Source organism: Amia ocellicauda, chromosome 5 (genome assembly GCF_036373705.1).
Source record: "Amia ocellicauda isolate fAmiCal2 chromosome 5, fAmiCal2.hap1, whole genome shotgun sequence".
NCBI classification, from domain to species: domain Eukaryota; kingdom Metazoa; phylum Chordata; class Actinopteri; order Amiiformes; family Amiidae; genus Amia; species Amia ocellicauda.
In genome coordinates, this window is record NC_089854.1 from 22535091 (window position 1) to 22561000 (window position 25910).

Here is a 25910-nt window from a genome sequence, read left to right on the forward strand (position 1 = left end):
GCAGCATCTCCTCGTTACTGGTCACCTTCTAGCTATCACCAGCTCCCCAGCCCAGTGGGTTCACATCCTAATTAATTACTTCCATTGTTGCTTTGGAGGGAGGAGAGAGCGGCGGGGAGTGGAGGCCGGCCCTTTTCAAACGAGCCTCTCTCTTGTCTGGGTGACATTAGGCTCAGCACTCCTGGAGACCGGGAACTTCTCCTGTGGCTTTTCCCACCAGCGGCACATCAACCCCGAACCCCCCTGCACACACACACTCACATATGCCTTGCCCCTACCCTGCCCCAGTGAGGTGCGAAGGAGGCTGCCGTTCCCTCCAACGGTGTTAACAGTGAGGTGTAATTGGGGTGATAGATGGACTTTAATCACTCTGGCAATTGTGATGACCTTCCAACTTTCGCTTTGGCTCTTTCCTCAGGTTTCATGCTTCCACCCCTTCCCTAAAAAAACACACATACGCGCGGATATACAAGTTGCAAAGGGACTTCTCCCCCTGGTATTGAGCAGAAATGTCTGCTGCGAAAGTCACCCCAGGTCCCAGAAAAGAAGGGACACCAGCTGCTCTGATGCCAGAAGTCACTACTTCAGCACCAGTGAAACACAATGACCTAGAGATGTTTATCAGTAAAATAAATACATAAAACAATTCAAACACATTTGACTAAAGTATAGATTTAGATCTGAGATTACCAATTATTTGTACCAATATTTGTGGTTTCACCGCATTTTGACCAGTAATTCCGTGGATGACAACCATGACTAAGCTGCTTGAAAAAGAAAGCTTTTAAGCACCCTGTGTTTTGTGCTTTATTTAATGTGAATCTGAATAGACCCTTTAAATCATTTTCAAACATGAAATAAAATGCATTTCCACCCTTGAAGTGAATATTTGCTCTACCCAGTGAAAAGGTGCTAAATCTTTCATCTTTAAAGTTGAATCTTCTATCATGCCTTAATTGTATTCACTGTAATATGTAGATGATTCTTCATTGTTATGTTGATACCTTTGTAATAGTGTGTTTTATGCAAAACATTTTATGTTGATTGTTATACTGTGTAAGTAACATTGGAAAATAAATACATCAATAAATCCTGCTTGGCCCACTCTCCAGAGATGTCCCCTCGGCAATCTCGAACCGCCTGTGCTGTCAAATGCTAAGCAGCGAATACAGAAGAGACAGAAAGGGAAAAAGACTTGGATGATTGATGGTCTTTTCTGTCTTGTCCTCATTCCAGAAGAATTAATTTCCCCTTACTTATATGACAATCTGTTATTATTTTGTCTCTTTGATTTGCCCACAGTCCAGACCACATCAGAGCGGGAATGCTCATTCCGCGCAGCCAAGAGGACTTTCTGTGATTCTCTGTCACTGCCGGGCTAGGGTGGGGGGGAGCAGGAAAGGTGTGTGCCATCCCGAATGCAACCGTCCCCTGGATTGATCGCGCTGCATGCATGCTCGATCCCAGTGCGGTTCAGCAGGGGGAAAGACAATAGATGGCTGGCCACTACACTGGAGGCAGCCTGTAATTTCATACGGTGATTAATCACTCATAAACTGGTGCTGTTCAGACTGTATCGCCACGGCGGTGAGAATTGCACAACGTCATTTTCATGCTAGGTGGTCTCAGTGTCACAAAGGCAGCTCCAGCCGGGGGAGGTTGTCAGACTCTGAAAAGCATACATGTGTTCCCTAACTCTTTATTCCTTCTCTTCCCTTTTTTGTCCTCTAAAACAACTTGACGTACATGAATTCGTTGCCAAGTCGCGAAGCTTGGATCGAGCGTATCGGGCCCACGATACACGGGTTCGCTTTTCTTGTGTTCGCTCTTTTGCTCTCTCCCTCCGACAGACACATACACTCGTACACAGGCACGAGACTCATTATGAAGGATGGCGCTCCCTGCCACTGGGTTTGGAGCACTCTTTCTAATTTGCTAAAACAATGCCTTTCCCCAGTCCCAACTCAACTGGAGCTCTCTCCTTGTTTGTCTCCTTCATGTATTTGCCTTGGCTTCATTTCCAGCTAACCACTTGCCCACCTCACAGTAACCCCACAGAGGTACCGAGGTCGTCAGATTTCATCTCCTGTGTTTTCTTTTCTTTCTTCATCTCTTGCCAGAAGAGTCACTCGGCTAAAACACTGATACAATATCTCTTCTCTGTTTACTACTCTCTTTACGACTCCTGTAGACATTCCTATGTCGTTTTAACGAGCTACAAAACTGAAGCCTGATGAATTCTATAATGAATCAAAAACTCCAAATGGCTGCTTGCGTCTTGGGAGATAGATCCACACTCTGACTACAAACCCCTTGTCAAGGGAAAATGCTTTATTCAAGAATTGTGGTTTTGGGGAAGGTGGGATGAAGAAAGAAATAAGTAACTACTAAAATGACAATAGCAAAGAAAAAAATCAACATTTGCTGTCTCTTACCATTTTAGGCCTCTAACTCACGCAACTGCATATAAACGATATGGGATGTATATCTAAACCTCCATTCACTCAAATCACAACACCAGGTTGGTGCTGATTGGTACATGACCACATTCAGCATGTTTTCTCTGCTTTCTTTGTGTCTTTTGTGTCCAACTTTTTTGTTTGTTATTTTTAACCGCCTTGGGCTTCCAAGTGCAGAAGGTCTTGTTGATTGGGTTACATGTTTCAAGAAAGAAAGAGGCTTCAATCTGTTGTCAGGGCCCTGTGTCCAGAACGCCCTAGAAACATGTGGATAGCCTACAGCTGTTATTTATGAATAGCTTCTTTGCATTATGTAATATGATTGCTTTCAAGGATGTAATTGCTGGTTAACAGTTTACAGGTTCGGGATCTGGAAATGGAAAATGTCCGACTACAATTTACTTTGGCAGAGACGTCCTGGTTCGTCAACTCCTGTGTCCCTGGCCCGTTCCCTGATCGCTCCGATGCCCGGAGAGAGAGTGAGTGTGCCAGTGCGACCTCGAACAGGCTTTCAACCATGTGGTGGTGCTGAGAAGAGTCTGCCACCTACTGAGAGACAGCTGAAGGTCCACTTAGTTAATCTGGACTAAATATTTCGTCCTAACACTCTATGAAAAGGGAGAGATGCTCTATCACAGTTTACCTGTTGCGTTAGATCAGTCAACTGTGCTTTTCCTACCACTGCGCCACGTTCATTTCTCCGGATTTGACATCTGGTCCTGCTGTGCCACCACTTATAACCACCTCCTCCCTTATAAATTCTCAGAGAAGAAATATGACGGAGAATTGTGCCGTATCCAGCGCAGTTGTTTATGTGAGGAACGGGACATCAGTTAATCATTTAGCAAATGTTCCCCGGCCCAAACGAGCTAATTAAAAGAAGACTAACCCTCTGATACTGTAAACACCTCCTGGCAGAGAGCTGAGACAAGTACGGACACAGGCAGCTGAAAACTACTAAATGCCACTTAACAGAGTTAAATGCGTTCAATTAAAACTTTGCTCCGCCAGCCAAGAAGGGTGTGTTTGAGCCTTTTAATTAGGGTCTTAATAGTTTATTGAAAAATGTCTCTGCTTTTGAGTTCTCCATTACCGTTAACACTTGACAGTCTTGGCTGCTGGTTTTATTGAATCTCCTGCTTCTCCTTCACATTGTAATTGGTTATCACTAATTATTTATTTTATTTTATTAATTTAAATCATACACAGGTTGGATTTTATTATGGCATTCCTTTACGATAATGTGTTTGTGGAAGTGGATGCCAATAAGCGCCGAGACTTAAGGCCCCTGCGATTGTTAACTTGTGAGTATTGGCGATGCTGGTTAGACACTCAGTTCTGTTAATGGCGGAAGATGTCTGTTATGAATGTAGATTTAGTTTGCATGCCTGGACTTACAAAGGACACATCTGTTATACTGCAAGCAGTTTCGACTCATGAAGTCAAGATGTACTGTCGGGATAATAGGAAAATAACATGACAATCCAATTCGATTAGAATCTGCACCGGCTGATTCTGTGTTGCTATTATTGTGGGGTACGGACAAAAACCAAGGCAAAGCTAAAGCAAACAAAAGCAGGGTTTCCCTCCCGAAAGTGTGGCATCTGAAGAATCTCTTAAAACCGCTTTTCAATGCAAGGTCAAGGATTTTGATGGAGAGAGTCTTTTTTTTTATACAAAACCTGGAAGTAATATGTCTTGAATTATAGAATCAACTTAGGCCAAAAAGTAATAATTATAATAAAACAACATGGTATTGTTTACCTAGATTCCACCAGCATGTCAACTGAAAAATCGCAAAATAAAGACTTTACTTCAGATGAGCTCAAATGAACCTGCCAACCCTGAACACAATGTGCATTGTGTTTGAAATGGTTACGAATTAGATAGAGAGGTGTCCTTGGAGAATATGACTGCTCTTCTGGCATGGTGAGGACCAAATATGACAGGGGGTGCTAAGACAGTCTTTATTAACCCAGCCATTGACAAATCTTTCTGCTCTTCCAATAAGTTCCTGTGTGCTGTGCTGTCAGTTATTTCCCGGTGTTTTTCATATTGTTTAAACTTAAAGACCATTTGTGTACCAAGGGAGATGTTCATTTTGTTAATTTCTTCTTCTGTATAAAAAAAAACTAAACCTTTAAAGAAATGCAATACACAGAAGAGATTAAACAACATAAACAACAACAACACTTTTGTGACGGCATAAAAATGTATGGCTGTTTTCGAATTAAGGCTCTGGCTGTTTTCGAATTAAAGTTCTGTCTTATTATCAAGAGAGGTCTGCCTTGCCAGGGAAGAGTCATCGCTTGGGTCCCTCTGTGTGGAAGGATAAAGGGCTGTTCGCCTGCAATTGAACCTCTCGGAGGGTTTAACAAGCAGCCTGTATCTCCGTGGCGGCTCGTAGCCATGACACAACTCCCGTTTTTATCTTTGAAAAGGATCTGAAAGACGAGCTGACAGAAATCCACATGATTCTCATTACGAGCATTCACTCCTAACATTTCCTTCCCCTCATTTTATTTGTTTACATTCCTGTGTTTTCCACGGTATGTTCCCTTTTCTCCCTCAACATAACCATGACAAGGGTATGTGGTTCATCTTGTGTGTATTTCATCTGGGTGTCTTTTTTAGTTCACCCCTACGGATCTGCAAATTCTAGAAAAGCGACTTAAAACTGTGCTGGTGAATCTTCTGTCGTGTACATATTGTGTTTAAGGGCACATGGGTCCTCTAAATGCAAGTCATGCCGTTTCTATGGGAAGACATCAGCAAAGAAATAAATAATGCATTATATATATCTACTGTTACTTGACGGTGTTTAAGAATGCCAGAGCATATCGTGTGCAACTGACAGTTTTGGCAGCAAAGGTGTGCAGTTTGTGTCTGGTGTTTTGCTGGAGGCTAGCTTTCCTTGCTTTCTCCTCTTCTAGTCCCAGAGGGCACGGCTCTCACAGCTGGGTTTTGTCTACGAGCAGCAGCCGGGGGATGCAGCACAGCGAGGCGAGAAAAAGACACAGCACCATCATTCGCAAAGAACTTAGCCCCATCTGCCAGGGAGTGTTGAACTGAATGTCATTTGAAACAGGCACTAGCCGAACATGTGTGTCCCAACGCAGAACACATGTTTTCATGTGACATGGAGGAAAAAGGTCAGGCAGCTGTGTATTTTCCTGTGCAGACACTGTGTCAGTCTTAGCTCATCCCACGCAGACACACATCACCTAGACTATGGCTCACAAACCCCAGGACAGCGAAGGATGCCTGGGAAGGTTGTGATTCCCTTCAACCCACTCTTGTTTTTCATACTAAGTAAAGACTGACAGCTAGCCATCATCTGACCTTTACGGTGGCAGAACTTTAATTACCTTAGAGGATTGAAACGTTAGGTTGTGTGTGTCTATGTTTCAGAAATAATCCTGGATTGAATTCTCTAGTCGTGCAGTTCTGACTCTTCAGAACAGCACCAGTAAACCTTTGATACTCGGAACGAAGCATCTTTTTAAAGTGTGTGCCAAATGGGGAAAAAACTACATTTACACACAAATAAGAAATGAAAAAAAAGTAAGAATTAAAAACAAGCTATTATTCATGAGAAAGAAATAAGCAGAAAGGCTTGGATCTGATCTCTGGCAGTCTATCTCTACGATGGCTTCAGTGTGTATGGAAAGCAGTGACTTCATGTTTCAACACATTCTTCTCCAAATCGCATGGCTCGGGATCACGGCTAAACAAGATACACATGGGCCGCAGGACCAATCTGGTTGAGCTTGGCAGCTTTCGCTTTAGATTTTCTGCAGTAACTGATCTAATGGGTCTGGGCACGGCTCTGGAAACAGAATAGCTCCGAACAGAGTCTACTGAGCCGCCCCGTGACGGGGTTCTGTCAGTGTGAGTCGAGGCAGGAGATCTGCGGCTTTTCAAATCTCGTGGTTTCGGTAATTTGAGTTTTACAGTTATCAGTTTGGCACCGGTGGGGCGGATTACTTCAGCTGGAGAGGAATGGACATAAATCAAAGCATTACTCGGAATTAGCGGCATTTCAAGTTGAACGTCCTCAACTGTGTAGTAATATAAACCAAACAAAAAACGTTTCACGGAAAACACTGTTAACCTTTTCAAAATCATTTCCGAATCCGGGATGTCTGCAAATACGTGTTTTTCCGTACACAGAGTGGATGTTTTATGTAATTTGTAAATATTGCAGAGAGAAGCCATCACAATAAAATAAAATTCATAGAATACAAGCGAGTATTGAAACTTTTTTTTTTTCCAGCAAAACAAATGCAATTATCCCATGATTTTTGTTTTTATTATTTCAGTCTTTGCATCTGCTTGCTCCTGGCCTGACGTCTGTTTATGTCTCATCTTGGTTACATCCTGCACTTTGTAGCACACTATCCCGTCGACATAAAACAATAAGCACCCGACAATAATACTTTGTTTTAAAAGCTGTCCAACATGCATGCAGGTTTTGCAGAAGCTGTTAAAGCACATAAGAAATCTTGGGTGAGAGCAGGGCGGTGTGTGTCTATGAATGAGACTTGTACTCCTGTCTGTGCTACAAGTGAGGAGAGACCGTGTGGTGCAAAGTGCAGCCCTCTCTCCTTGTCTTCCCACTTCCATGTCTTACTCCTTTTGTTTGCCAGATGAGACAGTTAGCACCTGCCTTTGAAGGAGAATGATTCTGATTTATAAACCCTTTGAAATTATTTTACAGCCCTTAAACATTAACCAGACCTAACTTGTGTCACAGGGCAGCGATGCTAAGGTACAAAAAGAGAAAGAATGAAGGGGGATAAATATGAAAACAGTCACTGGCACTGCATGGACCTCTAACACACATCTTTGCCAAAAGCGCCTGCATTTTAATGCCAGGTTTTCAAACAGAAAGACTGCAGTTGTAACTCGAAGTTGTAGGTTACTTTTCAAAAAGAAGAAAAAAGTAAATAAATATATACGCAAATAAATTAAAAATGCGGAGAAACAATCTTTTCTTGGGATTTTTTCATAATATTGTTATTTTTTCTTTTTTTTAAGGGAAGTGTTTTTTTTAACTTGTCCTGGACTAGCTGGCATAACAGTGAGACTCTTTTAAATCAGTCCAGGATAATATTTTGTTTTAATTCAAGCATGCTTTCAAATTTGTTTTTATTGAAAAGTAAGGTTTTCTGCTCATTACAAAAAAATGACGGAATAATTCTTGAACATCTTGTGAGGTTGACAACAACCACGCTGGGATCTGTGCCTCCGTACAGGAAGTTCGCTCCGAATGTTTTCTGAACAAACCTTCCAAAACGACTTTTGTTTTTTTTTTTATAGATTTGCTTACTACAGTGGCTGCAATTTAGAGATATATTCAAAATGTAATTGCCCAGTAACTCCTTCTTCAACCACGTCACCGACACTGCTCCTAATATTTTTGGTTTGTAGATAAAAACTTTAAACTTTAAACTTTTACAGCATGAGCTTGAAACCTTGTGGCATAGTGAACTTTGCTACAGCTTTGTCTTTTTTACCCTGAGCCTTGAGCAAATGAATGATTGGTGTCAATTAATATAAAAAAATAAGATATCCCTAAAAGCATTCAACTACTAAAAGTGATCCAACTACACCTCTAACGCAACTGCGCAACACAAGTACATCAAACCAGCTCAATTATATAGCGATTCAGGGTAGGGGTCTCTGGATGGGGATGAGACCCGTCTAATCTGACCGTAGCAGCAGGAGGTAGCTGTACAAATGAGACATGCACAGGAACACAGAACACAACACTTCACATAATTATTGGCCACGTTACGGATATGCCTTCTGTCTGCCAAGTCGTGTAGGAGGCCGAACGAGCCTGAACAACAAGGGAGACCAAAAGGCAGGCGTTATGAAAGCCGCTCTCCTGCCACAAAGCACAGAGTGACGCTTCACACTCATAGCCCGCTGTGTGGACGGAGAGCAGGTCAGGTCCAGCAGTAACTGGGCACGGGAACGTCTTAATGGCTTTTACTTTTAATGTAAACTCAGATAATCGCTGTAAAGCATTCTCTCTCTTTTGCATCTACTTCCTGCTCTCAGACATGATACTGTGCTTGTCTTTTGGGGAAAGATTTTGAAAGAGGTGTTATTTTTTTAAACAAGAAGCTTTTGTGAAAATGAGGTCATCAAAGCAGTTTCACAACAACAACTAATTCGAAAGGTTGTAAAACAGTGATTATTGAAACACCGCTCGGATTTTAAAGTGTAGAGAGATGATCTGTTCTGCGTTCTCTTTCACACTCTTCACATCGGAGCGCCTTCAAATGTTAAGTGTTCCTTCATCCTGGGGAGGAAGTTCGGCCAATCTTTTCTAATGCAATTAACCCGAGACGCAACTTGGTCTCTCGAGCACGGCATGATTGCATTAGTGACTTTCATCTGTCCTTCGAGATCAATATTATGAATGTACTCAAAATTATTTTATAATAAGACACAGCTCCTTGCGATCACAGACTCTAATCAGCAAAGTGCTCTTCCCGGGGATGCATAGCATGTGGCTGAATTCGATTTTTCCTGCTTTTCATTTTCTTAGTTTTCGTCGTCAGGGCTTTCCACTCACTTTGCTAGGAGAACATGCACCCGATTTCTTCAAGACTTGTCTGCTGTGCATGTGGTGACTCAGTGGAGTCACAGGATGGGTGATGCATGCCTTCAGCAGTCAGTGTTTGGGGGTGACCTCTGACCACGTTTGAGCGTACATTTATAAGAGATCAACACTTAAAATGCCAATCGAGCCGATCTGTAAACGATAGTACAATGCATTACCGTGTGGGGCTTCAATGGCTTAGATATCGACCCTGCAAACAGACTGTTTACTAAAGCTCTTAGTTTCAGGCCCACTGCATTCACTTTTCTAGCTATCAACTTCCATTGGTGCACTGGGTGTCTCCTTGAAGCTGCTGTCTTTGTGAGCTCCCGTCTCATCACCACTTGGCAAAAAGGTTTTACTCTAGAAGTTTCAAGTGATGTCAGACAGACAGCAGCCTCCCGGACACACCCCCTGCAAGCACACAAGGACACATCGTTCGTTAAAATATTGGAAGAGCTCATCAAGATCACTTTGAATCGTTGGAAGCCTCTGAGTGGATGACTACAATTAATGCCGAGGCATCTCCATAAATTGTAACGGACAAGAAATATTTTGTACTTTATCCAAATTAATGATCTGTTTTGAGGCATTTCTGCATTAACTAGTCGTCCTGAAAGCCCCCAAGTAAAGAAAACATTTCCCAAAAAGTCAAAACAAAAAAGAAAGAAAAACAATTGTGCTGATAGTTTATTGAAACAATAAGACAAACACTGCCACTGTTTGTGACCAGTTAGTGTGCCGGTCCACTTGAGGGCCTGGCCTCAGATACGCCTTATCTCTTATCATCCACTTTTTATGTTTTCTGGGAACACCCCATAAAGCATCTGCAAGTTTGACATTGAAGAGACTTCTTAAGTAGCTCTCCAAAGCTCCTGGCAGTTTTCTTGATCGCTTTGTGCCATACATCCTGTTTTTTAAATCCCCTACAGCACAGCCACTATACTTTAGAGAAAAAGAAAGAAAAAAAAACTTGAGTGAATAAGAAATTACATCTATAATTGATTGTGACTTCCATTTCAAGCTAACCAAGCTTGTTTGGCAGAGGAGTTATTCCTGAAACCCACCATTCCCACCCCTTGACTAGTTTTAGAAAGTAAAAAAAAAAGGGTCAGTGGTAAAACCTACACTGGTAGAAAGTGAAGCAGCTGGGCTGAATTTAAAATTTGTTGCTAGATTGGGAAAGAAGCTTAATGTGTCTTGGGAGAAATGATTTCTTTTTCTGCAGATCTGGAATGCCTGGCGCCCCCCTCCCCACGCTGCTGTAACCCGTACACCAGCCAGTGAAATGGAAGATTAATGGGTATCCCAATCCTCCGCTCTCAACTAATCCCCTGTATCAACTGGGGAAAACTAGAAGTGGGGCTTGGCTTGTACAGTCTGTGCTTGGCCTTGTGGGACGCATGGATTGTAGGACAGGCATTCTGGTGGTGCAGGGAGATCTGTTAAGGTCCTGTGTTATCTTGAAGATTGTCCTTTAAACCTATAAAACTGTTAACAATCTGGGATACCTCCATGACCTGCTACCTCCAACCACGATCGGAATAACAGGCCTCCTTCTTGCACCTGTTTCTGGGTGTGCCTCTCCTTCAGGGATTCTGCAGACCCTCTTTAAAAGTGCTCTCTATCAGCCTGCACTAAAAACGAACCTGTTTACCCGTGTGAGGTATGATCGGGCTGCGCGGAGTAATAAATAACAGTATGTGTTGTTGCAATTCTCCTTGAGATGTAGTATCAACAGGTGCAATTCTACCTGAGGTTGTTCTGGTGGCAAAGTCTTAACACTCTCCCTGTCCTCCGACAGCAAAGACCGGCGCTGTGATTCCCTCAAGACTTGAGCAAAAGCTTCCAGCACTGGCACTTGAACTAGTGTCAACTTTCAGGCTGCTAACTCGCTGTGCATTCCCTTATTTGAGTCTCTTCCTATCAGGTGTACAACTTGGACCCGGTGTGCTGGTTTTAAACAATCACAATAAGAGCAAATTACTGTGGCGTTTGTTTTCTCTCGCACACCAATGTAGCTTCCCTGGGGGGAATTATAACAGGGTCACAGGCCCCTGCCCTCATCCCCTATCCCAGTCAAGCCTCAGTGAATGGCTCGGGGTCTCGGGTACAGTCAAACACGCATTCCCCGCAGCGCTGGCCCTCACAGGGAAGTGTCAGGCAACCCTTTATGCTTGTGTTTAAGAGTCCGTGTTTGCTTTAGAAAAGCAAACCCCCTTCATTTTGATTCCTTGTCTGATGACATTGCTCACAAAACAAGAAAGGAATGTGTTGCAAAAGGCCAGGATGCTGACAGCATGATGGATGCAATGAGTGACGATGTTTTGATACGAGGCAAACACACATTGTGGTCGACTAAAATAACGCGTCAGGGATACCGAGAGGAAGAGCTCTTGTGCTATAGTACATTTGTATCAGAGTTTTTTCTTTTTCTACTTGTCCTTCTCATGTGTCCGACCACATTAAAGGTCATTGAGATATGTGGGGCCACTTTTTTCACCTACATACGCCAAGGAGAATCAACTCATTTCGAAAAAGAAATTAAACAACAGGAAATGTTCGTTAGCAGGAGACAGTTTTAAGTTTGTGTAAGTTGGTTTGCACGTGTCATGGTGGTTGAGTAACTGAATGATGAGAGAAGAATGGTAGCCTACCAAGATGTACTTATATATTTTAAAACTTGTTTATACCAAAAATCTAACATCACACTCTTTATTATGCACTGGTTACATATTCGGCTCCATAGCTCTCAGTAGGAAAAACATATTGATTGTATAACTGTTTCTGTTTAACATCAGTTTTTGTGTGAAGTGATTTTGTATGTGTGTTGAAATCTTTTGAACACCTGTTACATGTCAAAACTCTTCAGACACACCATGAATGACTGTCAAATGATACAGGATATATTTTGGCTATACAAATAACCGCTAGAACATTTCACTTCTCCTGTCACTCAAGTAAATCCTTAAAGAATCTATCATTTATTTTCACAGCAAAAAGAAAATATTGAAACAGGGACTCAGAATAAATTCATGTTTCTGCAAATCCTTTCTAACATGCCTTGACAAATGATGTCAGTTTTAGAATTAGAATAACTCTATATTGCTCTTTTTTTACAAGGGTAAGAAAGCATTAAGCACATCATTCAATTACTTCTAGTTCATCAAACTTTTTCCATTTATCACTGAATCAAAATGTCTGAATTTTGTGTTTTCTGTGAGCTGACAGTCAACACTGAATGATAACAGGGCATTTTTTGTCTTAGTAGGCAAATTATTTTTATGTTCCAAGTTTATGAATATATACTCCAAAAAACTAAGTGTAAATTGTAACACATTATGTATTTGTTCAAGGACAACACAATTTTGTGTTAAAATTCAACAAAGCACAACACAATAATGTATTTTTAACACAAGTCTATGTGGGATCAATTATTGTGTTATAAATACACCTTTTTGTGTTAAAAAGACACATTACTGTGATGTAATTTGGTAAACAATCACAGAATGTGTCCAATTTAACACATATGTTCTAAGAGGGAAAGGTATGAATGGGACAGAACCCTTTTGGGGGCTTTTATTGATTTACAATACAGTGCAAACGTTAGCACACTAGATGCTATAGTAATGTATGTATGTAATGTATGTTCATATTAACTTATTGGGTTTCATGGACACAGAAGCAGATAAAATAACAAAATCACTAAATATACTTCCATTTTCCTTGTATCTTTCTGCTTTGTCGATTCTGTGTCTGCATGTTATTCTGCTAAACTAGTTATGTGTAAAAATAAAACAAAAACGAACATGATAATGAGGAAGATATACAGTTGCATTGTTTGTAGTACTCGTTTGTCCTTTGCTTTACACCTTGTGCCTAGTGTGGGGACAGAACACCCGCTATCTCATCTCAATCCTGATAAAGCAATATAATCACACCGGCACTTCGATGGACCTGCAGCTGTGTTATGTCCTTTATCTACTCAAGTATGGTTTGGCCGACAGAAACCATGTCTACAATGTCTACATGTCTACATGTTTCTCTGATCAATACATTTTAGTTGAATTGTTGTGTTTGTGTTTATAAATATCAACAGTGATAATGGTGGTTAAATAACAATGACAATAAAATAATAATAACATGAATAACAAATTCCCATCTATTCTATTTTTTATTATATTTATATTTTTACAAAACATAGATAAGAGTGGGCTATATGAATGCTACCTTTGCTGAACTGATGTGCCCTTGGTTGTTTTGTAATAACAGCTCACCTATTCAATGTCAGAGCGTTACATAGTCTTAAATATTATTATTATTATTAATATTATGATTATTATTAGTAGTAGAGGTACTATTATACAATTTATATGTTGTGTCTGCTCACCCCTTCACCTACCCTATGTTCCTGTTGTAATGTTATGTCCCTCCACACTATGCATGTGTAATTTGTGTATTTAATGACTGATTGATTGATTTATTGAAGTGGGACATTGGGTTTAAATTGTGACAACACCAGCGACGTGCTGGCCGATAATAAAGTCCTGTTATAATTTCACACGTGCGGTTATAAAGCTATAATGCCCCCCGATGACAGTCTCTATATGAAACTAAGGACTGGACAAAATGAAAACTTGAACCTCTTCCTAGCCCTAAAGACGACTTCCCCGAGGATTGTGAATGTTATATCGCTTATCGAAAAAAAAAAACACATTAAATAATTTAATAGGTGGATATAAGACCCTGAAGAGGGCGGGTGGGGGGGTATCTTGTGATTTCATTCATGCTTGAAATCTTGCTTGATTTATGATTTCATAACGTGCGTAAAAACAAACCCGTATCCGATCATGTTCAGACACCAAACGTGTTTCCAAAAAAGCCATAATGGTTGCACTGCTGAAAAAAATAATTGAAGGTCACAGTTTCCCAGACGCTTTATGTCACCTATAAAAGCGGATCTGTACAGAAGTAAAAACGCGTCTGTGCTGTAAATGATCACACGCCAGACTTTAACCAAGGTAAGGCGCTATATACAGTTGTGTATGCGGCCAGTGTGAATAATTACACAAATGGATAATTGCATACGCAATCTCATGACAGTAACTTTGTTTTTTGGTTCAATTGGACATTTTAAAATCAAATGTATTGCTTGGAATAGCTGACGAATTTCCCAAATGTTCCTGGATTCAGAACTGATGTTATGATTGCATTATAAATCTAGGATCTTCCATTAAAAGCAGCTGGATTTGTTGAGCATTGTTTTTACTTTGTATTAAAATGGCTTTTTAATTATGAAAAGATGAATCTACATTCCGTTGTAGTTCAAGAATAGAGCCATGCCTTCTCAAATAGGACGAAAACAAAAATAGACCAGTTTGAGTACCTTTAAATGTAGAATTGCTTTACGCATAAAATAATACAATCATGTTCGATAACCAAGGAACAAATGCCAAATACATACAAGGCTAAATTAAATAAATCAAACAGATCAATTAAATTACACAGACATCTACCAAATGCAAAGAAAACTGTAACGTGTACTGTACCCTATTGTTTAACTAAATATCTTTCAAATTCAACACCACCAATTCAGCAAAAATATTAAACTCGGGCTTTATATGCATGTCGTGTTACATAATACAAATAAATACATAAACAGCATGTCATTGTGGCGGGCAGGGGGCATCGTTTATGGGGTGTTAAAGTCATTCACAGCGGTCACTTCTGTTTCCAGCTGGATAAGATTTGGCCCAAAAAAAAAGAAATCACCAGCAGCAGCAGCGCTTCACAGCAGGGCAGAGCAGGGCATCCCCTAGTGCAGAATAATGCACGTCCTTACGGCACTATGACCTGGAGCAGCAATTAAATATGATTGTAACAGCCGAACAAATAATTAGCTTGTGTTTGAAAACGGTTAACTATGATTTTATTTATTTATCTATCCGCTTTTCTCCACATTTCACACTGCGAATCTCTACCTCCATCAGTGAACTGTGTAATGTGTATTGCGTCTGTATTTACAAGCAGAATATGTGTATGACCCTTTAAAGAGGCCAGTATTGTTCCTTGAAACATACAACAACAACAACAACAACAACAACAACAGTAACAATATTACATAGATTAATGAATAAGAGGGGGTATATCTTATAATACGCTATATAGAAATCCATTGTTTTCTATTTGATTAGGAACCTGTTCTTATCGGTTGTAAAATACACTCTCAAAAAAACCACTGTGTCCCCAATCTGTAAATATGAATGTGCTCCAGGCTTAATCAGGTTGATTTAAAGGGTATTTCAATAGCAACACCAAGAAACCTGCTGATAGTCGCTTTAACATGCCAACCTATAGTGGACTGTTGACTTTAGTTTCCCTGACTTCATAATTGAATATTTTTCTTCAAGCTTTAAACAGATGGTGGAGTACACCTTCGGGTTACACATCTTTCATTCGACTCTTAGTTTAAGGATTCGCTTGTCAATATATCAATTTGGAGAATCAAAAACAATTCATTTATTTTTCTATCCTTAAACGTCTGTATATCCAGTGTTGTGATCTGTGATACTGTTTGGCTTCAGATAAGTAGAGCTAAGAAAGTTGCTGTTACATGGATATCGAAGCAATAACTAATTACCTACAGCGTGTCGCCAAACCCCGTTAATGGTATCTTTCTAAAGTATACGTATTTTATCCATGAATAGGTCACATACCCGATTATCTGAAGTGACAGGTTACATTGTTGCTGTATGTGTTTGAGGCTGTATAATTTAACCGTCTGTAATTCAAGAGTGGAAACAACATATCGCCAAGACTGTCACTTTCCTAGTTTGTCTCTTGAAGCACTATATATTACTTAATTGAATAAATAATTTGCTTACATTCGACTTTTTAAATTGTGTAACTTATACAAAGTTCCTTAATTATAAAGGTTCCTTAATAATATAACAAATGCCTTATACAAAGTTATACTTCACTTAAAACCCCTACTGTTTAAAGTAATTAAAAGCTCTGATTTAGGATGTCATGACTTCAAATAAGGGTGCAATTAAGTCATTGAGACCCCGGTTGGAACAACATCCAGCAGGGTAGGGAACTGCACAGAGAGAAGCACTGCTATACATCACTGCCACTGCAGCTCACACACCAAAAGCCAATCATCAGCATCAGCAGGTTCAAAATGATCCATAAAGTACAGCACATGAAGGGCGCAGGACTCACCCACACACTCGTTGGCCTCCCGGGCAGTGGCGCGCTGCCACGGCCGGTCGTAGTGGAAGGGCTTGCAGCGGTCGCACTCGGGCCCGGCCGCGTTGTGCTTGCACTCGCACACCAGGTTGCCGTCGCGGTCCTTGACGCAGCGGGACGCGTGTCCATTGCACTTGCAGCGGCCGCCGACCTGCAGGTCCGACACGGCGTAGAAGTACGAGTCCCGGGCCAGCTCCGAGTCGTCCTCGTTCTCGTCCCCGAAGGTGTGCAGGCGGCTGAAGGTCACCCGCACGTCGGTGGCCGTCACCCAGTCCTGCAGCACGGGCGAGTTGTCGAAGTCGTGCGCCGAGGGGCGGCCGTCCAGGGTGCTGAAGGCGATCAGGCCCCCGGAGAGGGGGTGCATGTCGGTGTGCGAGTCGGTGCAGATCGCCTCCTGCTCGTTCTGCTTGGTGATGGTGGCCTTGCTGGGCTTGTTGTACATCTTCCGGCACTGGGTGGAGTAGAACTGGAAGGGCACCCAGCTCTTGCCGTAGTCCATGGACTTGTAGATGGCCATGGACTCGGGGCGCGGCGAGCAGAACTGCAGGCTCACGTAGGTCACCTCGAACTTCTTGCCCAGGCTCAGGGTCAGGGTGACATTTTGCGGGTACTGGATGTAGTTTTCCGACTGCCAACAGGTGAGGTTGTGGGGGTTATTGAGGTCCGTTAAATACGCCGGCGGGTGAGACTTCTTGGGGTCCCCGGCGTCGCAGGTGTGGCAGTCCCGGCTCCTCTCGTCGCCCTTCTCCGACACCACACAGTAGCGGCCGGCCGGCTTCCCACAGGTGCTGGACACCCGCACCTCCTTGCCGAAAGCGGAGTTGACGAAGTCGGGGATGCATCTCCTCGGGTGGCCGTTTTCGTCATAGCACGGGTCCGGGGGGGAGGTCTGGGCGGCGAACATGCTCATCCCGTACCCCCCGAGCACCTCACCGAGCACGGAGGACACCGCCACCAACGTGGCCAGAGCCTCCCAGATCCTGAGCATGATAATCCGTGTTCCTCAGTGTCTCCGGCGCTGAACTGCACAGCCGTGCCCTAAGAGAGAAATGGATGCTTTTACATGTGTCGTTTGTACCAGAGACAAGTGCTATCAAGGTTTTGCAGAAGTCGAAAAAAGCGCTTCCATGCTTTACAAAAGGGGGAAAAACATTTACAATATAATGCAAAAATCCAGACGATTTTTTAAACTTTTATGCTATGCATGCAAAGCTGTCCGTTCATCATGCAAATGACGGTTTTGCTTTTGAAATCATTTACAAATACATTTCGCCTAATTGCCTAAAAGCATCAATTAAAATTCTTACTTAAACCATTTTTACGCTCGATACTATAATAATACTAATATTAATAATAAAACGTGTTACAGGTCTATTTCCTCGATGAGTACTGCACGAATATAGAGATATGAATCAAATCGCTTACGAGGTAAAGAAATCTCCACATAGGACACTGTACCTCGGAATAACAGTTCAGCCCGGCAGAAAAGTCATGCAAGTCTAAAGCAACGCGCTAGGCTCTCTCTTTCTCGCCGGGTGGGATAAGTTCTGATGGTAGTCCTGATTTCTTGTTTTTTTTTCTAGTCACCGAGATGCAAAAAAAGACATAAAAAAAGCAAGCCTCGAAGTTAGTCTCCCAGTGTGTGTCCTTGTCCCTGTCCCTCTGCCCGTGTCTGCTGCACTGCCTGTCTCAGTGGAAAGTGCAGGACGAGTTTGGCTCTTGCTGAGCCTGAGGTCATCTTAAGGAGCGACACTCCGCACGCAAAAGGGGCGAACGACGACATCCACTGGTAGCTGATCAATAAAAAGTCAGGACTTGATTCAAACCGCTGCCCGGCGAAAGGACAGTATACGAGCCTCGCAGAAGCTTTATTAAAATGCCGTTTTTAAGCTGAGCGCATTTTGTTTAGCATGGGAAGACTAACTGCAAGAAAGATCCGACGAGAACCAAATGTAACAATCATATACACGAGTATTCCCTATAATAAACATATTTAATCATTGGAAATCACGTTTTTGTTCAAATCAACCAACACCAACAACGCAGCATTTGATTCACATGCTTATGTGTTCATTTTAGCTGGCTTGTCCGTTTTCATTCGCATGACTGTGTCTTCTGCAGATTTATGTAGTATGCTAATTTATGCCCGTGCGTGTGTTTGTAATTCAGTGCATTTGGCTTAATAAAATAAAACACAATTGAAAGCATACTTTGCAGAAACGACTGCGGTTTCTTACAGCTTCTCATAGCTGGCATATAGGCGAGACTGACTTCCACAAGCATGCTCGTTTAAATACACTGGAAGGAAACTATAACACAAGGGTAATTGGATAATAGGCTATCAGCCCTCGTTTGCCAGCACTGAGATTTCTGTGTATTCAGGTCGAGATTCAAGGTAAATGTTGAATGTGAGAAGTATTGGTCTTCAAAAACATTTACACGTACAGAAGTCAGAGCACATGTCTGGGATATTAACTTTTAAAAACATAGATCATGTATCGAAATGGTTAATATATATATATATATATATATATATATATATATATATATATATATATATATATTAGGACGTGTTTCTATTAATGTCAAATTCATAAATGACTCAGTAGGAATACCATGCAGTCAGAACTGGAACTCTTGTAATGAAAGTAATAGTCTACTCTGAGAACTATAATAATGATAATAATAAGCACTATACTGTGACTTATAGTGATATTTAATTTTTTGTTTATTGAAAAACTAACCCATAATGCAAATTGAATCTCTCTGACTAAAATAACCAACTACATATTCTGTGCACTGTAATCTGTAAATACTGTAATCCTATAGTGCCACCAAAGGCATTTAGCCAGCTGTTATCATACACTACTGCCTGTACAATCAGCGTTAAAAATAAAACAGTTTTATGTTTCTTCATGTTTTTAACCTTCTGTCTTAAATTGTAAGGTATTCGTGACCTTGCAGACTCATTATATTGACAAATTCTTGCTAACTCATTCATTCATTCAGAATATATATATATATATAGAGAGAGAGAGAGAGAGTGAGAGATGTCATAACTGTCTCACTCAAGTTTTTTATTCACCAAATATTCAACTTCAGTGATCTGTTAATGTTGTTTTCTTTATTTAAAACATCACACACACATATACACCACACCTGTATTACATTACTTTGCAGCTCAGCTTCATAAGATATACTTCCTATTTATGTCAGTTCAAATACTTGCCAATTACATTAGCTTAAAAAACAAGTTTAGCATGTACTTTTCAGCCGCACTGTTGGGGTCCATACATCATTTACGCTCAATAGAGAGGGACACTTTGTTTTAATTTCCTCTTGGCAGGGTCAGATAAACCTGGCTCTCTGGTGCATGAAGACCCAACTTAGTTCTTTTCCACCTCGCTTCTCATTCTCGCTCACACAATGACAGTGTACACGGAAATAATTAGACAAAAGATCTTCCTCTGTGATCCAAGCTCTATAGTTAAACCATATAAGGTGGGGAAAAATGCTACTCCATTGTAGTTTGTTCAACTTCATTCATGGTCGCAATTTGTGAAGAGTCCCGCTGCCCTGCTGCATGGCTCCGCATCGATCAGGTGCGGCACACCATGGAAAGACACAGCGTGAAATGAAGAAGGGTTGGCTGTACAGCTTTCCAGTTATCCATACATTTAAACACTGAACTATCTACCGTGTCGAATCTTTAAAGAGCATTCACATTACTGTACATGTCTGTGGCAGCTGAAACACTAAAGAAGGCTGTTACAGTCATCTCCTAGTCACCAATATGTTATACTTCCTTCATTTTCTAGTATTAAAGCAGCAAATCACTCAGAACAGCCCTGTTAGTTTGGGACTCCCTTTCTGGTTGGACAGGAACCCCTCACGGGCTCTTTCACCAGTCAATTAAGAGTTGTTAAAAAACCATCTGCGCTAATGTACACTGTTTAATATCTAGTTGACATACTGTGGAATTTAGGTGCTGGCACTGACAACCCAAGGATCTGCACATAATATATATATATATATATATATATATATATAAAAGCTATAAGGGGGTGCTGTCCAAATCATTTCCATGTCCAAGAATGTCAAAATAAAGAAAGTATTTCCCAAAAAGGACGACCTCACTACTCCTTGGTGAAGAGTGAGTGCTGTAAAAAATGCCCAGTGACGATGTCAACTGCTCCGAAGGGCCCAGAAATACTTGATATGTGTACAGGAAGGATTTGGGGATTATTGGGGTATGCACAAAGCAAGGTGCCACATTGTAATTTGTTCAAGTGCACCTGGTTAACAACTGAACAACAAGATAACAACCATGTTGGTTTTACGTACTTCTAGTCTGAATTGGGCAGCACCACATAAAATAAATATCATCAAGAATGCACAGCTCCCTCAATGTCACATTGTGGATATTTTCCCTGTGTGTGTCAACCTAAACCAGCCACCTGTACATTGAGGAATGCAAATGTAACCAAATAAGGATCCCTAAAGGCAATGGCGACGTTTATTAGAGAGGGCAGTCTTATTTTGCGTTTCGGATGCCCTGTGGCAACCTCTCCTCAATGCGTTTGTCACTCAGTGTGCGTCGGGCTTGGCACTTTTAAAGATGCTTTCTTTCCAACACAACAAGGCCGTCACACTCAGATCCCAGTCGCCAAAGTCCAGGGCCCGGCGCTATGCAAATGTCCTCCCTCTGAATGCCCCTGGAGTAGGCCAAATAAATGGGCTGTTGTAAATTGAATTAGAGTCTGATTAATCTGCTCCAGGCCCTGCTTACCCAGCGGGGTGTCTTTGGCGCTGCAGCCGCTCTCCCTGCAGGACAGCCGGGTATCGACGGCCGCAGTCACCCCTGCGCTCCCCCCCGCCTGTTCCCCAGCTTGACTGGATCACGGTGAGGGATTTGTTAACTCTTCACCGTGAAATAGCCCCTAATTCCTGCTCCAAATAGTTTTACAACTCCATTTCTTTGGGATAGGCAAAGGTCAGCACTAAAGATCCCCGTTATTAAGGCAATGAGTAAAACCCAGGGCCTTCAACTGAGCGGTTCCTCTTCCATGTTTGGATATAGCACTTGGCTGTTAACTTTACATGCACATGCGTTTTAAAATAGCCTTTTTGTTTGTTTGTGTGTTTGTTTGAGTCTGTGCAATGCTGTTCCTTTCCTTGACACTTAACATGTTATACTAGGAGATGATTTAAAAGTTCAAAGACACTTGCTGGTTTATAAGCAAATGTGGACTTTTAAAATGTAAAGTGCTTTTTGGTGCCAAACTAAACACGAGAACATTTCTGCTCCCTTTATTTATCTCTCCCCTTTAATAAATAACATGTATTTGTGTGAAAAATATTGAAAACACGTCAGCTTTCAGAAATATTCCAAAAGACAACATGAAATATTTACTTTTAAAGAACGGAGAAGTTTTTTGTATTTATTCTTAGCGATTTGAGACATAAATAAATTACAGTCTGCACTGCTGTGTTATCTTCCTTGGCCGTTGTTCGAGATTATAGTCAAATCTGTAGTTTACCTAAAGACTCTCTTTTATTTTGTGTTGTCAATTTCAGTTTAATTTGCGGTACACACACACACACGAATGAATATGCATATTTGAAATAAATATATAAAGAATTTATACTGTTGTTTAAATATTGCTTATTGTCAATAAACGCAAAAATGTTACACAAACTACGGAGGACACAAAATAGCATGGGAAGATGTTCTTGGAATAACAGGAGGAAATTGAAAAATAAATGAATCGATCCGAGAACAAACACAAATATGTTATATCACTTAAAGAGTGAAAATATGAAAATGGAAAAGAAAAACCGATTAAATATGATCAAAGAAAGTTATCGAATAAATCCCGAGAGATTAACAAATACCTAGAAGACGACCACACTTAAAGTTTGGGAAAAAGGAAATTATTAACTTTGCAGGCGTGTCTTGGGAAATAATGGGTTAATAATCAATAATCAATACCTAAAAAGCTCGTGCTATTTTTGAAAATGTTTCGAAGTTTTAGCCCTATATAGAATATTACATGAGGTTATAATTTAACAATAAAAAAATTAAAAGTAGTTTTGTTTTTCGTGCAACATAATATGGAAATTGATTTATTTCCTATTAACCCGAACACGTGTTATATCTATTAACTATACATGTTTAAAGTAGTGTACATTATGAAATACTATATATCATGTATTTCTCTATGCATCTATCTGTCATTTGAGTCAGTTCCAAAATGTGAAATTATAATTATTGTCTATTCTTGTGGGGTTTTCAATTTCGTAATGCTACTTACCTTCATTTGTGTCTTATATCACATTCAATTCTGATATAATAATACATAATAATAATGATTCTGATTCGCAGCGCGGTGTTTGAGCGGTTGAAGCAAGCTGTCAATCACGCCCGTCTATTTATTTATGACTACAGCATTGATGTGACACACGGAGACACCTGTTCTTGTTTCTGTGTTGCCGGTCAGTGTCTCTGATTATTTTTCATTAGGATTTCGCATCATCGGGCTCCCCTCAGGTCTCTTCTGCATGGGGGTGAGCGCTCTGACCCCTCGGGCCAATGTGGGGGGAGACCAGTGTTTGTGGCTCCCCAAACCCGCAGTATTGTCCGGGCACAGGGTTCACAGTCAGTGAAGGCAGATTCAGCGCAATTAGTCCAGGGGTGATGAGGGAGGGAGAGAAGCAGAGTCTACAGTGGGGGTGAATGTCAGTCAATGGATTTAATGGCTTTAATGGGATTTCATGACACTACACATACAACTCCAAATGAATACAATTCGTTTTGTGATGTGATGTGATGTGATGATTTGTGATGTAATAGGAGTGAAATACAATGTTTAAATATACAGAGGGACTACAGTACTGTCGCAAAGATAGATAAACCCCCATAGATGTACCGACTATGATTTCCTATGAGGTTATATAGCTTTAATGATCCAGCTGCGATTATCTGTAATTGCAAAAGGGGTGCTTTAAAAACGAATTGATGTTATTTTGTGTGTTTTAAATTAGCGTGTGGCTGATGCATAATTTATTTCCTTGGCGGATAGGACTTCAGAAACTAACTTTTTGATGAGTGCAAGGATGCAATAGCAATCCAATATTTTAATAATGTCAACGTTTCTGTATTGGTCTGAAAGGAATGCAAAATATTATATTTACATATGTAATACACACACATATCTATATATATATATATATATATATATATATATATATTAATGACAAAACCTTATTTTTTGACGTGTAAATCAAAACTGTAACTTATTTGTGTATTTATTTATTTGTCGGTATATGACTACAACTTCCCCATATTATTTCAAACGCAAACTGTTTCTTGTGGGATTTTTTTTTTATAAAAATGACTCAATCAACAAATCAATAAATACAAATATCTTGTCGCATTTTCAAGAGATAAATAAACAATTAAATTCGTATTACTAACAACGACCGCGTAATTGAATGCATCTCCTCTTTGCGCACTGCTGAGAAATGCGTGTTGAGCTATTCATATCTTCATTATTGGTCAATTTCTTGGTGCAGATCAAGACTTTCCCGGAGGTTTATAATCCAGCACTTCTGCTCAGATTCCTTCTGGAGGGAAAGATGCTTCTGCGTAGTTTGGGCAATTTAGGTTTTATGGAAATAAGTGAAATAATCAGGGGCGATTTATTCCCGCGGAGTGACAGGTCTTTTGAATAGGACCCCAATGGCATTTTCTTGCCTTCGGAGGGCTTTTCTTCCAGATTGTGTCCAGATTAGACTGCGGGGATGAATGCCGGCATTATTCGGCCCAGTTGCTCTTCTGAGATGCCAAATTAATTACCAAGGCCTGATTCAGGGTAAAGGGGCTGGGTAACACATACAGACCTGTGTGTGTACATGCTGTCAACATGTACATCATAACTGCCCTCCAGTCCGCATGGATAAAACATTATTAACAGCCACGCATCTCCAGATACCGCATGCATCCCACTTATAGGGAACAGTATATACAAATATTGCAGTTGTGTACATACACGTATATTATTTATATCGATTTCCTATCTCTTATAAAGACATTATTTGGTTTATTATTTTGTAGGATATTTTCAGAACAAACAAACAATCTTTCAGGATACAATTTGTAGACGTTTTGTACTGTTTCTTCTGAAATAAAACTCTTTTAAATACGCGTTGCTTGAATAGTTACATAATCAACAGCCAGCGGGTCCTGGTCTTTAACAAGTCAGCCTTTGCTGGGTTAGAGGAATGTACATCATTTTCAGCCTCTGTCTTGGGGCATAAATATTGATATACTCGCGTCTTATAGCGTTGCTTCCATAACGGTGAAACAATAACAAATTCAATGATAAATCTTATGCATTACATATCATCTGTGCACATTTCAATGTACTGGTTTAAATACAAGTGATAGCCCACACTGCTTGTCGCGCAGGGTTTGATATAAACTAAGTCTGTCTGTGTTGTTTCTTTTCTTCCTTCATCACGTCTACCACTTTGCCAAGTTTACATGAGGTTATTAATTGCCTTACCTCGTACAGGGACCTTAATTGGACAGACGGCCGAGGGGGCTCCGTTATATCTCCCACACGTTTACAGATGCACTGGGGGGATCGGGTCACATCCCCTTTAAGACGTCCTTCCGAGACTCCAGCCCCTTCCCCATTAAAATGAGTCCGCCCGATCTGCCCCCCACCCCCGGGACAGGGGTGCCCCCGCCGCTTGAGCTCAAAGTGTCCACAATTTAGTCTGTGGACAGAAACTGCCTCGCCTCACCCTGCCTTTAAAAATGAAGACGGGGGATTTCATGGTCCCCTGAACCCGAAAAGACTAAATCGGGGGGATATCTGCACTTTCATTCTGCGGCTGTGTCCCGTTGGTGTTCAATGAGGGATCAGGCCATTTTGAGACAGGGATGATTGACGGGCTTTACTTTGGCAGCTTTGAAAAACAGCGCTTATGAAAACACAACAGGTCAATAGCCATGTTCAGAGGCATCAATAGGACGTCATCAGACCATGCCACAAAAGTGTCCTTAGGCCTTACAAACGCACTATGATCGCCAACTCTGTCAGACAAAAGTAAACATTAACGTAAATATAATATAATATAGGCTAAGCATGGCAACTGCCTGCTGTCAGTGTTGTACATTTGTAAGAAAAGATGATTCAGATCATTTAAACAGATTTAATTTATCTTTAGTGCAGTGCGACTATATATAGGTCTATACAGCTATAAACACTTGGCTTATGGGATGTAATACAGTATTGTGTGTGTGTTTTGAAACCAATTCTGTTATAAAATGAGGGATGGCTTAAAGATTTGTAGTTTGAGTGAGTGTTGATTTAATCTGACCCTAAATAGCCGCTGTGGTAAATGATTCTCTTTTGTTTTGCTGGCAGTACTGATAGGAAGAACCTTTTATATATTAGTGAATTGCTCTATTAATGAAATGATTAAATACGTTATTATTATTGGTATTATAAATTATTATAAATTATTATTATTATTATTATTATTATTAATAATAATAATAATAATAATAATAA

At 40.7% G+C, this 25910-nt stretch overlaps 1 protein-coding gene across 2 annotated transcripts in view; it reads right to left on the reverse strand.

Annotated features, from left to right (window-relative positions):
* The window catches only part of ntn1a (netrin 1a), a 68591-nt gene extending 50543 nt beyond the window's left edge, over positions 1 to 18048 (reverse strand). The window contains exons 1-2 of one of the 2 annotated variants that reach the window (XM_066704351.1): positions 17752 to 18048; positions 16300 to 17364 (exon numbers count right to left, since the gene is read on the reverse strand). In XM_066704351.1, coding sequence (XP_066560448.1) covers positions 16300 to 17314 — 1015 coding nt within the window. In that variant the 5' untranslated portion in view covers positions 17315 to 17364; positions 17752 to 18048. The remainder of the gene's footprint in view (positions 1 to 16299; positions 17365 to 17751) is intronic. The other variant, XM_066704350.1, reaches the window with a different exon arrangement.
* Positions 18049 to 25910: the final 7862 nt, after the last annotated feature.